Here is a 17,181-nt window from a genome sequence, read left to right on the forward strand (position 1 = left end):
TCAGGGAATATCACTTGCAAAACATAGAATAGTCAGAGTGTGGTTGATTACTTAATTTGCTCTCAAAGTCTTATATCTAGAGTGTTGGAGTTTGACATTGGTAATTGCCCTATAGAATTGAAATCCGACCATATGCCTTTTTTTGTCAAATTGTATTGTGCTACATGCAACCCGCAATTTAATCAAGATCCTAACATACAAAAGAAAATTGTTACTAGAGGCAAAGTCCTCACAAATCAAGAAAGCAGGGGCATCTTCAAGGCTGTCCTTAAGCAACAATTATGTGACCTAAATAATATGATGAAGGCAGAAAGACTCAATAAAGAGGATGATCATGTTCATAGCAGCCAACTGATACCTATTATACACAAAGCTTTGAGTGCTTGCAAAAGGACTTGCAGTAGAAAGAGGGTTGTGAATACTTTTCCGGCAAACCCGTGGTATGATGAAGAGTGTAAGGCAGCCAAGAGATTTTTGAAAGGGAAAGATCCAAGCAAAGAAAACAAGAAGAAATACACAAAGTTGATTCAAGCAAAAAAAGAAGAATATGTAAAGGCAAGAAGGAAGGAGTTAATCTCTCTTGGTAGAAACAACCCCAAAGATTTTTGAAAGGAATTACAGCGGCGGAGTAAACAAACTGAAAACAAAATCAATGGCTTGATTATGCAAAGCTTCCTTATGAGCGGATTCACAAGAAGCACTCTCCTCCCATAGTGAACACTTCGATGGAGCTATTCACGGTTGAAGATATCAAAAAGGGAATAAAGAGTCTAGCAAATGGTAAGGCAAGTGATATTGACGGGCTTCAAGCTGAATTTCTAAAGTGGGGAGCTGAGCTTCTCGCTCCTCACATAAAGGTTATATTCAACAGTGTCATTCGAAATGGTTTCCCATCAGATTGGACAACTAGTGTGGAAATCCCTCTCTTTAAGAGTGGGGATACCAACAATCCATCTAATTATCACACTATTATGGTCAATCCTCTTCTCAGCATACTTTTTGGGAGCATGGTAGAGCGTAGCATCAGCAGTTGGGCAGAAGGTGAAGGTATAAGGGCCAAAGGTCAAGCTGGTTTCAGGCCTAGGCATTCCACCATCAATCACTGCACCACTCTCCGACATTTGATAGAGAAAATATGGGACAATCAAGGACAAGAGGCATATTGTTGTTTTGTTCACTTTAAAAAAGCCTTTGACACGGTGCCTAGAGATAAGTTATGTAAAAGAATGGAAGACTTGGGTGTACCTGACATATATAGAGCGGGTGTCCATAGGTTATACGAGAAAGTCAGAGCAAAAATCAGAACTAAGGAGGGAATGTCCGAGTGCTTTGGTAGTGACATTGGTGTCAAGCAAGTGTGCCCTCTATCCCTCACTTTATTTGGTTTATACATTGATAAACTTTAAACATGGTTAAACAATTCAAATGGTGATGGGGTTCATCTTGTAGGATATGTGGTGAAATTACTTTTATATGCTGATGATCTTATCCTAATTTCTAAGACGGCTCACAGTTCGATGGGTCACTTAAGGGCTCTAGAGAATTTTTGTATGGAAGTTGGGATGCAGGTGAACATTTCCAAAACCAAGATCATGATTTTCTCTTTCAAGAGGAAAGAAAAACAAATTACCTTTCCTTTCGAAGGCAATTCATTGGAAATTGTGAAAGAATACAAGTACCTGGGGATTGACTTCCACTACAAGCTTAATTGGGAGACCTGCAGAGCAAAAGGATTCAGGGAGGATGGAGAGCGTCACATCTACTTCAAAATAGGTGCAGAAATGCTGAATTATGGGATTGGAAAACCAAAAAACCTCTTTTTGGTATGCTGGTCACACCAGTTGTTCTCTACAGTTGCGAAGTTTGGGGGGGCAGCATGTCAAAATGTGGATGGAGACAATTAGAAAGAATTCAAAAACACCTAATCACAAGCAATCTCAAAGTTAAAATATCAGTGCCGTATGGGATTCTTTTGGCGGAAGCAGGTTTGTTTCCATTGGAAGCATCAGCATTAACTCAGTCAATAAGTTATCTAAAGAAGGTTGAGAACATGGATAACCACCGATGGCCCAAGATTGCGATGGAAGGTGTTATCCATAGGAAGAAAACTTGGATGAAACAAAACAGAAAGTGGTTGAATAAATGGAACATCAAATTGCATGACTATACTAATACCAACAAGGAAATAAAGAAGTTTGTCATTGAAAAGTTTCAAACTGCCATGTGGAATAACCACATTGGACGCAAAAAGGCGTACTACGTTAAAGAATTTAACCCAACTAGGGAACATGGTGAGAAAGCATATTTAGGGGCAGCTATTAAAGTGAAAGCTAGGTTGTTAGTGGCACAACTGAGGACTGGTTCGCATCATCTCAGGTGTGAAACGGGTAGGTGGCAAAGGCCCCAGGAGTTATGGGAAGAGAGAACTTGTTTGTTTTGCGGGATGGGAGCAGTGGAGACTGAATGGCACTTTCTTACTGAATGCACAGCGTATGATGATATTTGGGCTCAGTATGAGATCATTCTGAAGGCTGACAACATGCATCAGTTATTTGACGAGGACAAGACCAATCAAATGACTACCTTCCTAGTCAAGATTCATAACAGGAGATCAGACATGGAAAATTATATTCAGGCGGATTAGTGTGTGTTTTTCTTGGTTCCATAGGCTGTTCAGTCTCGTGGACGTCAGTAAAATCATTCATTCATTCATTCATAACGTGTTATTAAATTTTAAAATAATTTTTTTAAAGATTTTATAATTAATTTAATGTTTATTAAAATTAAAATTAATTTAAATTATTAATATTTAATTTTCATTATCATTAGCTTTTTATTGAATTTTAAATTGAATTATTGGTAAAAAAAACTATGATTTTATATTGAAATTTATTAACATAAATTTTATAATGAATTTAAAAGTGTTGATATCTAATTTTAATTAGCCTTTAGGTTTCTAAGATTTTGATACGAATACTAAAAAAATCTTTAAAAAATTATAGATTCAAACTTAGTCTCAGAATTTTACTAAAAAAATTATAGATTCAAACTTAGTCTCAGAATTTTACTAAAAAAATTATAGATTCAAACTTAGTCTCAGAATTTTACTGAAAATTATCACTCAACAAACTTGTTCCAGAAAAATTATATCTTGAATATGAATATGAAATCAAACGTTGTGAAATGGGTCACTATCATGTCCCCTCTTGGATCGATATATATATATACGGAGAGAAAGAGAGACCCTAAATGAAGAAATTATTATTATTAATTAATATAATAATTACCAATGAATGATTATTTGGAATTATTAACTATTTATTTATTTATTAAATATTATTATTTAATTAATATTTATTTAAATAAAATACTAATATTCTTAAAATATTCAAATCAAATAAATTAATATTATATTATAATCATTTGAAAATATTATAAAGGAATATTACATATTAATAAATTAATGATATTAATAAAACAATCATTAATGAAACAATAATATCTGTAATATCCCCACACCTAAATATTAATCCACTAAATTAATTTAATGATCAATTTAAATAAATTTCAGACTAAGGAGGATCCGATGGAATTTTAAAGTTAAGGTCTTAACAAATCCTCATCCGATTAATGGCTTAGAAACACAAAGGAATGCGATTAACATTCATGAGGAGCCACGAACAAAGAAAGGATATGTCTATTCCAAGTGAAGTAATGCCACCGATCTACTTTATGAGATATTTAATTAATCCATACTCAATCAGATTTGGGAGGGATCGGGTCTTGTCTTTTATTTGTATCCTAACGGATCTGCTCTATTGAGCGATCATTGTCTTTGGCAGTTCGGTTGGAAGGAGATTGGAAGGTGTTCGTGGAAAAAAGATCAGTCTGCGAACAGCAAGGGAAGAGATAGGAACTGCGGGTTACGAACAAGTAAGCAATGAATGAATGTTTTAATATATATGTTAATGAATATAATTAAATGCATATTTTAATATATATGTTAATGAATGAATATTTTAATATATATATGTTAATAAATATAATTAAATGCATATTTTAATAAATATGTTAATGAATGAATATTTTAATATATATATGTTAATGAATATAATTAAAGCATATTTGATATATATGTAATGAATATAAGTAATGGATATTTTTAATATATATGTTAATGAAGGGTTTTTAGATGTTAAGGAATATGTAAACATATGTTAATGAATATGTGAAAATATATTTAGGAATATACGTTAATAAATAAATGTGAGTATATGTTAATGGATGTTTTCTGAATATATGTTATGGAATACATGTTAAGTTAGGAACATGTAAATATAGATTATGGAATGGAAAATAGTAATAAATTGTAAAATGTAATATAAATGTGATTATATGATGGAGGCTATAGGGAGGAAATTCCCTTAGCCTAATGGAGGGATTATGATAATCCCTGGTAGGCAGTATATACTGAATATCTATATGCATATATGTATGGCTTGGTTGACAAAGTCCTCTCTGGTAGACTTGGATGATGGGATGCATCATCCAAGGCAAGGAATTGATCAGATATGATGGTCTTCCTTGGTATGGCTTGGATGTAAGAAATTACATCCAAGACAGAAATCGAATTAACCTTCGATTTATGGCTTGGGTGTAAGAAGTTACATCCAAGACAGGAATCGAATTAACCTTCAATTTCCTGGATGGCTTGGGTGTAAGAAGTTACATCCAAGACAAGAATCGAATTAACCTTCGATTTCCTGGATGGCTTGGAACCAAGATGGGTTCCAAGAAGGCGAGCCTCACAGCCGCCTAAGGACATATCTCCGTACGGCATTCATATCCTTTTTATTAGATAAGAATTGTGATTAGTGTTAATTAGGTAATTTAAGTTAAATTGCAAATTAGATTAGTTATATATATATATTTGTTGTATTCTAACAATCTGTGTTGCAGGATAGTAATTCCTAACTAGCAGGGACATTACAGTCACATGTTATCACGAGTTTTTGCCATTTAAATTGATTTTGACTTCAACAAGCATTTTCTTCTCAAGATAGGGTTTTAAGCTTTTTGCCTATATTACGGAGTTTACAAAAACAATAGCTGAATTGAATAAAATCGTGTTTTGTGTTTCATGGGTTAAATTCTCAGTTTTATTTGTTCTCTATATCTATATGCTATTAAAATGCTTTTAAATTCAAAAAACAATAGGTTTTTCTCTTTCCTTTGCATGTTCCTATGTTTTTTGAAATACCAATTTTTTGAAAAAATCTTAAACTTTTAGTTTGCAGATTTTTTCCCCAGAGATTTTTGCCTTTTTCCATTTATGCTCATATAAGGAAAGGGTGAGAATCGTGCAAGGACTTGTCAATGTGTCAGGTCTAGTTTTGGATATATATTATTTTTATCCCAAATTGCTGACTGTTGGAGAAGGGAATGACTAGGAATTTTGAGCTAGCCATATAGCATGACATCCCCTTAAAGGCACAAGTTTCATAGGACAATGTTGAATCAATTATAAATATTTTTGCATTCCTTACTATCAAATAGGCATTCATCTCCAAATATTGGCTATTTTTCTATCAATACTGAAAGTTACTTGAAATGCCACTTCAGTATCATTTATTTAGGAAACATATAAAAATCAAAAGATATAGTGGAAATGTCCTGAAAATTTCAAAAGCATTTCACAGGTTAATTAGTGTTGAAATACATTTGTCCTTTCGGAAATGTCTCTAAGGCTCATGTCAGTGTTTCAAATCCCAAAAACAATTGTCATTTCAACATCAGATTGTTCGATTCTCTATTAGTACATTATACACAAGACCGAATGCATCTTTCATGATCAAGATGTCCTTGACTAATAAACAGGATCCTATGTGATTAACAAACCTCCCCAACTTGCAAGTGCAAATTTGCATCCCAGTCTGGATCCCATGATAGCTCTGAATCATGAATCAAAGCACTCACACCTTCCAGCTGTCCAAAACAATGTTAAGGAACATGAGAATTTAAATTTTACAATACACTAGCGCCAAGGGCAAGAACATTAATTCAAGATGGTGACTCTAGATTCTTCAAGTACCATACAATTCAAGCATATGTCATTTATTTAAGAAACTTACCTGAACAAAGACACCAAACGAATTGATTCCTGTAACTTGACAAGTAACAATGTCTCCAATATTCAGTCTATCCTGCAGGTGTAATGTTGTATTTAAGAGTTATATACCATAAATGTGTTAATGTCATGGTCAAGGAAGAAATAAGCATTTCAACGTACAGAATGAAGGGTCATTTGGCAGAAATATGTTCATGTCATTCTCAAGGAATAAATAAGCATGTTAATGTAATGAACTATCTTTAAATTGATTTAGGAACAAAAGGCAACCTTTGTAGAAAATGTGGTACAAATTATACGTTGTTAGACATTTACCACATTGTTAGACATAAACATCAACAACACTCATTGAAACCCAGAGAAGTAATTTACTATATTTAAAGCACAAAGAAGTCACTAGGAAAAAACAACCCCCATATGATCCTAATGTCACAATGCTTGCTCTCAAGGTAAATATTTTCTTCAAACATTTATACAATATGAGGATGCACCATGCTCAAATGAGTGACTGTATTTGTGGCATTCAAAATATGTGTTAAAAAGGTAGATATCAATTGTAACACTAGTGAAATCATGGATTTTTGGTACAAAATTCCTGATGTTAAATTGTTTAAATTCGTTGATAATACTGTTATGTTTGTTATGATGTCAACTCTCATGACTATCAAAAATGACATTGCATTTGGCACAGATGTCTATATTGAAGTCCATGTAACTCCTGCATTCTTGCTTGTTTGTTATGTTGATGTCATAGCAGAAAAAATCATTTGGAGAAAATTTGGCAAACCAAAAGTACAAGATTATTTGAAAAAAATCAGGAGAAAATCAGACTTAAAAAATGTCAAAAAATTATAGAAAAAAAGACAAAACTACTTTTTGAAAAATTTAAGGGCATTTCCACAGCATAGAGATATAGAAAGCAAATAAAATAGAGAGTTTGACCCATGAATTGTAGAAAATAGGTTTTTGATGTACAACATTTTTTGAGAAAAATCAGGAGAAAATCAGACTTAAAAAAATGTCAAAAAATTATAGAAAAAAAGACAAAACTACTTTTTTTAAAAATTTAAGGGCATTTCCACAGCATAGAGATATAGAGAGCAAATAAAATAGAGAGTTTGACCCATGAATTGTAGAAAATAGATTTTTGATGTTTATATTCATATCACTGATTACATTGCATTGCACAAAAGCTTTACTTGGGGAAAGAATGTTAAATTTCTATTGCTCTGTTTGAAGTTGTACAATCAGTTTATGTTGTATGACACTACGCTTTATATGAATTGCACCACTGATTTGTTAAAACATTACAGAATTATAATGTTTGTTATTATCTATCGATATCAAACAAATGGATTTAGAATGCTTTGCTCATCTCTTGCTGATGATACTATACTTTTTGGGCAAGCATGCAGAAGGGAAGCAAGAGTGATTCGCTCTTTACTAGAAACATATTGTAATACATCAGACCAGAAGATCAACTGGAGAAAATCAGAAGTCTTCTTCCTCAATAGTCAACCTGATCTGCATCTAGATATTGCCAGAATCCTGGACCTACGCATAGCCAACTTTCCAAGAAAATTCCTGGGGATGCCATTGTTTGTAGGGAGTAAACAAGAAGTGTTATTGGGTAAACCTAATCAACAGTTACAAACACAGAATGGAGTCGTGGAAGGGGAAATGGCCAGAATCAGCAGGGAGAATTTTGATGTTGAAAGTAGTATTTTCTACAATTCTAATTTACTCAATGTCCTGCATGAAGATTCCCAGATCAGTGGAAGAAATATTGATACAAGTCATGAGGAGGTTCTTGTGGAATGGAGTGGGGGAACAGGAAAAAATCCTGCTTATTGGCTGGGACAAGATTTGTAAGCCAGAGGAGGCCAGGGGGACTGGAATTTGACAGCGAAGCTGGTATGGAACATCTATGCTCAAGGGAACCAGAAATGGGTTAAGATACTAAGAGGAAAATACCTAGATTCTTGCCACCCAAATAGGATATTCACAATTAAGGATCTGCCCCCGGATTTGGCAATCTGGAATTTCCTACTTGAAAGCAGGGACATCATTACTAAGCATATTACATGCAAGATTAGGGATGGGAGAAATGCTTAGTTCTGGAAGGACTCTTGGGAAGGTTTTGAATCTCTTGACAGGAAAATGAATCTAGAAAGTATCAAAAATGAGACAAGCTGAGTATGGGGCAACTGAGTGTGCAACTATGGGGAGATGGTGGAGGTAGGAGGACACAGAGAATGGAGATGGGATTCTTTTGAGGGATCAATGCTCTTTAAGACTAGAAAGAGGCCCTTCCAAAGATCTTACAGGGTAGGACAATATACCATCAAAAGAGAATGATGCTATTTGGTGGTGCTGCTTTAAAACACGTTGGTATAAAGTGAAACTACAATACAAGATAAAAGAAAATGCGATGGCAAAACGGAAATTGGCCGACAAAGCTATTTTGGGGGAAACACTGTCTACCAAAGGCTGGTGTCTTCACTTGGATGGCAGCACAAAAGAAGATTTAACATGTGATAGGCTAAAGAGAATAGGTATACAAGGGCCAGGAGGGTGTGTGTTGTGTAAAGAAGTAGAGGAGGAAACCGATCATCTGCTACCAGGCTATTATTGGAATGAGTTCATAACGAAGTTGAAAAGGCAATGTCCAATGTCGCAGGATCTTAGGGATGGGTTAGTGCTATGTGCAACATATAAGAAGAAAGCATTGTTCAGTTGTATATGGGAGGTATTGCCCTCAAGCATTATGTGTGAATTATGGAAAAAAAGAAATAGGAGGATATTCCAAGATAAAAAGATGTTAAAGGAGGAGGTGGTGGCCAAAATAGAAAGACTAGTAGTAGAGTTAGTGACCAATATAGTAAGGAACCAGAAACTAGGGAAGAATATATTCTCAAATTGGGATGACGATATGACTAAGGCTTTTGATGCCTAAGAACCCACCCCACCCCCCCTTGTTAATGGGGTAAGCAAGGCTAAGCTTCCTTGCAACCCCCAGGAAAACGTCCAATGGATGAAGCCAAAAGAAGGATGGATTAAGGTGAACTTTGACGAGGCCTCAAGGGGTAATCCGAGACTAAGTGGAGCAAGGTGCATAGCTAGAGACCATGAGGGGAGAGTCCTCTATGAAAAGACTAAACATCTAGGAGTGATAACGAAATATGAAGCAAAATTTAGAGTAGCATTATCATGTTTGAAGTGTGGGCTAGAAGTTGGAGCAGTCAATATTCATCTAGAAGGTGACTCCCTAATAACAGTCAATGCGATCAGACAAAATTCTATCCCAAATTAAATATTAGATAGATGGTTGAGGCCAATCAAAGATATTACTAGGAGGCTTGAAGAATTCAGAATAACCCATGTCTATAGGGAAGGAAATCAAGAAGCGGAGGCGTTAGCCAAGAAAGCTATTGAGGTGGATGGTGGGGCTAGGTAAGGGGTGATATGGCAATGGACTGGACAAGCATGATGGGGCATGTGACGTTAAAAGATGAGTAAATGATTTTTACGTAGGTTGTCAAAGGTAGACTTTCCAGTTTGGCTCAAAGAGGAGAAAAGCGATGAGTACAGCATTTATTAGGCAAGATGGTTGAATCCAAAGAAGATAATATGGCAGCAAAGGTGGTATGATGGATAGTGACGTGTTGATCGGAGAATGTGACAACAAGACGGGGAGGACAAATATCCTTGGCATCATATGTGCAAAGCTGCAATGGCAGTACCTCATTTCTGATTTCAAGAGCTGGGATTGTACAAGAATTGAGGTGTCATTTGCATCAAAGGATGGGTCACATCATTACAGGATGAGGGTGTTAGATTTATAGAGGCAATGGTGAGTCTCTTTTCATTAACAAGCTAGAGAGGTTAGGTTAGCTGCCATGGATATGCCTATTAGACTGAGATGTAGGAAAAGGCAAATGTCATTTTTGGGTGACAAATCTGAAAAGAGATTGAAGCATGTGTTTAATTCTAGAGATGGGATGGTGGTCCATGCCATTCAAAGGATCATGGGGGATGAATTTTTAAAGATTGAGCATCATTATAGGGTTAACACAGATATCTTTACAATGTTTGTGGCGAGCTTGTTAGATTATGCATGGGCTTGGCTTTCTAGTTTTTAGAAAGTTTATTTTTCAGTTAGTTTAGAAAGTTGTCATTTTTTAGTTTAGAAAGATGTCAATTTTTAGTTTAGAAAGTTGTCAATTTGTGTCAAAGTTATAATTTTTAGGTATTTAGAAGTTTTTTTTTTCTTTTCTGGACAAGTTTGGAATATTACCAAAAGGAAAATGGTAATTTCTGAAAGTTGACAAAAACTGCTAAAAAGGGTAATTTCGGATTACTATAGATTGTAATTTCTTTGGGTTGTAGAAACAAATTGGAGAAGAATAGTGAAGGAAAAATTGATCCATTCTAGTGTATCTTTGTGTTTTCATTTTTGAATTTGCTACATCATCTAGTATCAGAGCGGGAAAATGGTTGGGAGAGGAAGAGGAAAAGGAAGTCTTGCCCAGATGCATATAGATATGCAAAATCTATAGAGACAAGTAGTAGAGCTTGTAGACATGATAGCAAATCAGGGAATAAGGGAAAATAATTATGATGAAGAAACAAGACAAAGAGGTCTAGATCAACATCCAGATTATGAAGGAGAAGAACGGTTAGAGCGCCTAACCTTTGAAGAAAGGATACTCAGAGCATTGAAAGGGTGAAATGAAAATGATGGAATTAAAATTGAAGTTTCTAATTATGCAAGTAGTCTCAAACCAGAGGAGCTGGTAGATTGGTTAAATAGTATGGAGAAATTCTTTGAGTGGAAGTCTATGATAGAGGAAAAGATGGTTATATTTGCATGCACCAAGTTGAAGGGTCATGCAATGCTTTGGTGGGATCATTTACAAAAGGAACGAACTCGGAAAGGTAAAGATAAGATCAAGACTTGGAACAAGATGGAGAAGAAGTTGAGAGAAAAATTCTTACCCATAGATTATGCACAAACCCTTTTTCGTAGGTTTCAAAATTTAAAACAAAACTTATCTACTATACAAGATTATATAAATGAGTTTTACAAGTTGTCCATTCGTGTGGAGCATCAAGAAACTAATGAGCAGATGGCTGCTAGGTATGTAAATGGCCTTAAATTTTCTATTCAAGATGAGTTGAGCATGCATCGAGTTAGCAGTATGAAAGAGACCTACCAGTTGACTCTGAAGGCAGAGGAAAAAACAAAGTAGACAATATTTTCAAAGGAATAGAGGGGAAAAAGGTACTGAATATTCATTGCAGGGTGATTTAAATTATAATCAAGGAGAATCATCTCAGGGAGGAGAAAACTTAGATGATACCCAACATGAAATGCAAACTCAACAACAAGGACGAGGGTTTCAAAGGGGCAAAGGTTATAATGGTGGTAGAGGATGGGAAAATCCACATAAGCCTTTTGTTTGCTTTAATTGTGGAGAAGAAGACCACAAAGCATTTGAATGATCAAATTATAGAATGCAGGAAAGAACTCAAGGAGGATCACCCATGTTGAACCTGGCTCAAGCTAAGAATACATTAGAAAGAATTAGATCTTGGGTTTCACCAAATGTAGGAGAAAACCTCATGATGAGAAGAACCATGGTAATTCTAGAGAGGGAGAAAGTACAAACTAAAATTTCTGATGACTCATGGCTTCAAACCAACATCTTTCGAACTAGATGCACTTCAAGAGGAAAGGTATGTCAAGTAATTGTTGATGGAGGTAGTTGTGAGAATATGGTTTCTAGAGAAATGGTAGATAAATTAAACTTGCAATGTGAAAAACATCCCATGTTGCTAAGAGATGTCTAATTAAATTTTCCATAGAAAAGATCTATAAAGATGTAGTATGGTGTGATGCCATTCCCATGGATGCATGCCATATATTGTTGGGGAGGCCATGGCAATATGATAGGAAAGTTATTCGTGATAATAAGAAAAACACATACACCTTTTGGAAGGATGGATCTAAAGTAATTTTGTTGCCTCTTAAGGATAAAGGAAAAGGTGAGACAATATTGTCTAAAAAAGAACTTGTCAAAGAAATGAGGGTAATAGGTTTATGTTATGCCTTGATGATGTTGATACATGATAGCCTCAGTAAGATAAATGATTGAATGAGAGATAAATGAAGTCTCTCATTCAATCATCTATCTCATCAATAGACTATGATAAGACTTCAGTCATCATTCCTTCGTCTAATAAATATAATTACTCTTTGATATGTCATTTTCGGTTTATATTATATCAATAAGAGTATGCATGATATACGATCTAGTTGTGATCGTATCCCTCGATTCTTATATATAACATTGTTAATAATTGGGGTCTTAACTAATGCACGGTATACCGATTGTTATCGAGTTCATTAATAACTGCATATATATCGATTGTTATCGGGTTTATTAATAACTGCATATATACCGATTGTTATCGGGTTTATTAATAACTGCATACATACCGATTAGTATCGATTTCACTTGTTAACTATATGCACATTGGTTAGCATCGGTTAAAGTTGTTAGATATATGTGCACCAATTGGTATAAGTTAAATGCGATTATGATTGAAGAGGTGCGATCAAGTAATATCTTGATCGGTCATGTCTAATAGACATGACCGGTCAAGGTATTGCTTGATCCTCCTTATTGGCATATATATATCAATCGGTGATTATGAGAAGAACATCGAAATTCATAAATGCTCTTTCTCCATCTGCAACATACCAAATAATAAATAGATTTATTATATTAAGAAATAACATATACTTAAGAAAAGATAACCTTGAATATAACTTGCATCTTGAATTGAAAATTGAATAACATTTACATGGTATCAGAGCTATAGTTAAATCGAACCTGAGGCTATTCAATTTTTGTGGAAAATTCAAGACAAGCATATATTCGACATCACATTTCTCCTAATGGCTAGCACTATCAGATTCGAAGATAGAGTTGGAGGATGTGATGACTTCTCAGCATGGAAGTTCAGAATTCAGATGATTCTAAGAGAAAATAAAGTCGAATCATTTGTAAAAACTGAAACTACAGAACCTGAGACTAAACCTGACAAAGCAACTTGGATAGAGAGAAATGAAAAGGCCATCAAAATCATAGTTGATGGGGTGAGGAATAATATTATGTCCATCATAAGGAAACATGAAACGGCCTACAACATGTTCAAAGCACTTAAAGATGCATTTGAGATATCCAATGCTAGTAGAACCTTGGCTTTAAAGAGAGATAAATTATATAGCTATAATCAAAGGGGAGTCATTCAATGCCTACTTCATGCGGATATCAGCCCTAAGGGATGAGCTAGCAACCCTTGGATATGAGATCCAAAGCAAAGAATTAACACTCATTGCTCTAGATGGGTTGCCTAGTATATGGGAAACATTCCTCCAAGGCATCAATGCAAGGGATAAATTTCCAAAGTTTGAAAGGCTAAAGGCAGATTGTCTCCAAGAAGAATCAAGGTTAAATAAGAAAGGGATCAAACAAAGGAATATAGATGAAGATCTTCAAGTCCTAAATACAAACTCCAATAAGAAAAGCAAGCAGAAACAATTTAGGAAGAGGAAAGGTCGTCATGGCAAGAACACTTTCAAGAAAGATCGTTCACAGATTCAATGTTTCAGATGTGATGAATTCGGAAGCTATGTTGCCAAATGTCCGGAAAGAGCCAAACAACAAGCCACATCTGCCAAAGCAGGAAAATTTAAAGGGGAAGATGACTCTGAGAAGTATGTACTCTACTGAGCACTTACAAACCAAGCATCAAACAAGGTTAACTCCTGGGTGATCAACAATGGCTCATCCAAACACATTACAGGGTTTAGAGAAGTGCTAGACTCCATGATAGAGGAGAATGATGACGAAATGACTATCGGAGATGACTCCATACATCCAGTCAGAGGAGTTGGAACCTGCACCATCAAACTAAAGTCAGGCATATCATTGCAACTTAAAGGAGTACTATATGTCCCAGGCATCAAGAGAAACCTATTCTCCATATCAGCACTAGAGGATAATGGGTACAGAGTGACCTTCATGGACAACAGAGTGTTGGCTTGGCCAAAGAATTCATCTATCAAGAAAGCTAAAACCATTGGTCAAAAACAAGGCTACTTGCATGATTTGTGCACAGAGCCCAACCTAGCCCTAATGCATGAAACTACAGATGCTAATGAAGTTTGGCATAGAAGACTAGGTCACCTGAATTTTAAAGCTTTATCATCAATGGGAAACCTTGTCACAGGCCTACCTAAGTTAAAGCAATATCATTCAGGGGCATGCAAGGGATGTTCCCTAGGTAAAAATGCTAAGGGTGTTTTTCAAAATAGTACTAGGAAAACAAGCAAAGTTCTAGAGTTAGTTCATTCTGATGTATGTGGACCTATGTCTCTACCTTCTTTAGGAGGATTTTTGTATTATGTAATATTTGTTGATGACTACTCTAGAAAAACTTGGATCTACTTTCTGAAATGTAAAGAATCAGAAGAGATCCTTAATAGGTTTAAGGAATTTAAATCACTAACAGAAAACTAATCAGGAAATAAAATCAAAACCTTAAGAACTGACAATGGGGGGGAATACACCTCAGATTTGTTTAAAGATTTTTGTAAAAATGCTGGGATTAAGAGGGAGCTTACTATACCTTATAATCCTCAACAAAATGGGGTAGCTGAAAGGAAAACTAGTACAATTGTAGAAGCTGCCAAAGACATGATTCTTGATCAGAATCTAAATACCAATCTTTGGGCAAAAGCAACAAGCACTGTTGTATATATACAAAATAGATGTCCTCACTCCCATCTTGAAGCTAAAACCCCTAAGGAAGTCTTTACTAAAACAGAGCCAAATATCAGCCACCTTAGAATATTTGGGTGTTCTGTCTATATTCATGTACCTAAGGAGAAAAGATTAAAATTAGAGCCTTCTGGAAAAAGGGGAATGCTTGTAGGATATAGTGAAACCTCTAAGGCCTACAGAATCTATATACCTGGTCAGAGGAATATTGAACTGAGTAGGGATGTAATCTTTGAAGAGGACTTAGCCTTCAAAAGAGCCCAAAGTTCAATAGAACCTGAAGTCTATATCCCTACCCCTAGCATAGAGGAAGACCCTACTCCTGAGCTTCAAAGGGAGAGTCTTGAGGAAAATGTAGGTGAAACTCAAAACCCACCTAGAGAAAATTTCAAGAAAGACCACTATGGGCCACCAAAACTGTAGAAGAAGCTCAGAAGTATGTTGCTCCTTCAGGAACCTTCAGAGAAAGCAAAAAGCCTAACAAACTCACCAACTACGTTGCTCTCATGAATGATCTCTCAAAAGCAGAACCTACTAATGTATCAGATGCACTTAAACATCAAGTATGGAAGAATGCCATGTCTGAGGAATACCAATCCATTATGAAAAATGATGTTTGGGAGATTGTTCCTAGGCCAGCTGGGAAATCTGTTGTCACCTCCAAATGGCTCTTCAAAATCAAACATGTTGCAGATGGCAGCATTGAGAAACACAAGGCTAGATTTGTAGCCAAAGGATTCTCACAAAAGGAAGGAATTGACTATGAAAAAACCTTTGCACCTTGTTGACGTGTATTTTGTACACAATCATACACAGAATAAAATACCGACAGGCATCTTATCCTCTCTTGAGAAAATAGTCTCTAACTGCTGAAGATCTGCAAAAAGGATCAGTTAGATGGACTCCAAGGTTCTTTTAGTGGGGTCTCCACGTGTGGACAAGCTTTTTTAGTGGTATGATGTGATTTGCTGTTTCCTCCAAGGCGTCTTACGTATTCAAAGCTCGAAGATTTTACTAGTCTAAAAGGAACTTTCAAAAAATGGAAAAAGGACAGGGTTTAAGGAAGTCTAATCTAGCCTAACCCTATGAACGACTTAGCATGAATGAGATTTGGCAAGACTCAACTAACTTCAATTTTGCCATAAGGTAACAACTCAATTGAAATTAGTGCGATCTTCTAAGGTAATATAATGATATTCAATGCATCAAAGACCAAGGACACTACTACGAAGGTACATATCCTAGATGCGAAAATGCTTGAAGGTTAAGGACTCAAAATGTTTTCCAGTCGACCACGCAAGGCGTTCCTACAATCAGCAAGAAGCTAGTGGTTTGGATTGCGAATCCTACCAAATATCAAATCTCACACTTAGCCTTTCAAATTAACAAACTACTATGATTGAGCGTGATTCAAGTACATCCAACAACCATGAAGATAACTTATGAAATTTGCAACAAAACACCATAACTTCAATATTTTATTGATTTCCAAGTCATCATATACAACAATTGCTTGAATTTCTCTCTTCAAGACTCAATCTTGCTACAAAATAAAAATTGCTTACAACTCTAATCTCTCTATTTCACTCTTAACTCTATTACAAATGAAATGAAAAATGGGGGTATAAATAGCATCCCCAGTTACAATGAAAGGTCCAGATTGAAAGTAAATCAATGGACAAGATCATGACACCTAAACCCTAATTAGGGTTTGTTACAAATGACCTCCTTTTTACTGAACAATATTAAATACATAGCCAAATATTAAATTTGGCACAAAAATCTAGGAGGTATCAACCAATGAGAAATAAGATGTCATGTCATCTGTAACAACCTTTCATCTAGAATCTTATTCCCTTTCCAATTCTCTTTCTTAGCATATGCAATGAATTTTGTCACGATTCCTTCGATTTCTGTGCTTGGAATCTCGGGAAGATTCTTGATACTCTCTTCTAAGTGGATAACCTGATCAAATGCATCTAGAAGAGCTGTGTCCCAAGTAGGTTCAAGTTCCTTCGTTCTATCAATCAGGAGCATGGTAGCATACATCTGATCATACTGCTCATCTGTAACATCTGCGTCCTTGCGAAAGATGATCTTGATTCTATCTTCAAATTCTTGTAAATCCACATCTGTCTCGACCTCGATCCTTCTGCCAAGAATGGTACGAAGTACCTCAAATACTCTGTCCTGGATCGGATT

The 17,181-nt window shown here is 35.5% G+C and overlaps 1 protein-coding gene across 3 annotated transcripts in view; it reads right to left on the reverse strand.

Annotated features, from left to right (window-relative positions):
• Positions 1 to 17,181, reverse strand: part of LOC131052257 (uncharacterized) — a 214,279-nt gene that overhangs the window by 115,296 nt on the left and 81,802 nt on the right. For 2 of the 3 annotated variants that reach the window (XM_057986897.2, XM_057986882.2), the window contains 2 exons: positions 6,132 to 6,203; positions 5,899 to 5,985 (listed from right to left, as the gene is read on the reverse strand). The exons of the other annotated variant lie outside the window; for it this stretch is intronic. In XM_057986897.2, coding sequence (XP_057842880.2) covers positions 5,899 to 5,985; positions 6,132 to 6,203 — 159 coding nt within the window. The remainder of the gene's footprint in view (positions 1 to 5,898; positions 5,986 to 6,131; positions 6,204 to 17,181) is intronic. 3 annotated transcript variants of the gene reach the window in all.

Source organism: Cryptomeria japonica, chromosome 8 (genome assembly GCF_030272615.1).
Source record: "Cryptomeria japonica chromosome 8, Sugi_1.0, whole genome shotgun sequence".
NCBI lineage: Eukaryota > Viridiplantae > Streptophyta > Pinopsida > Cupressales > Cupressaceae > Cryptomeria > Cryptomeria japonica.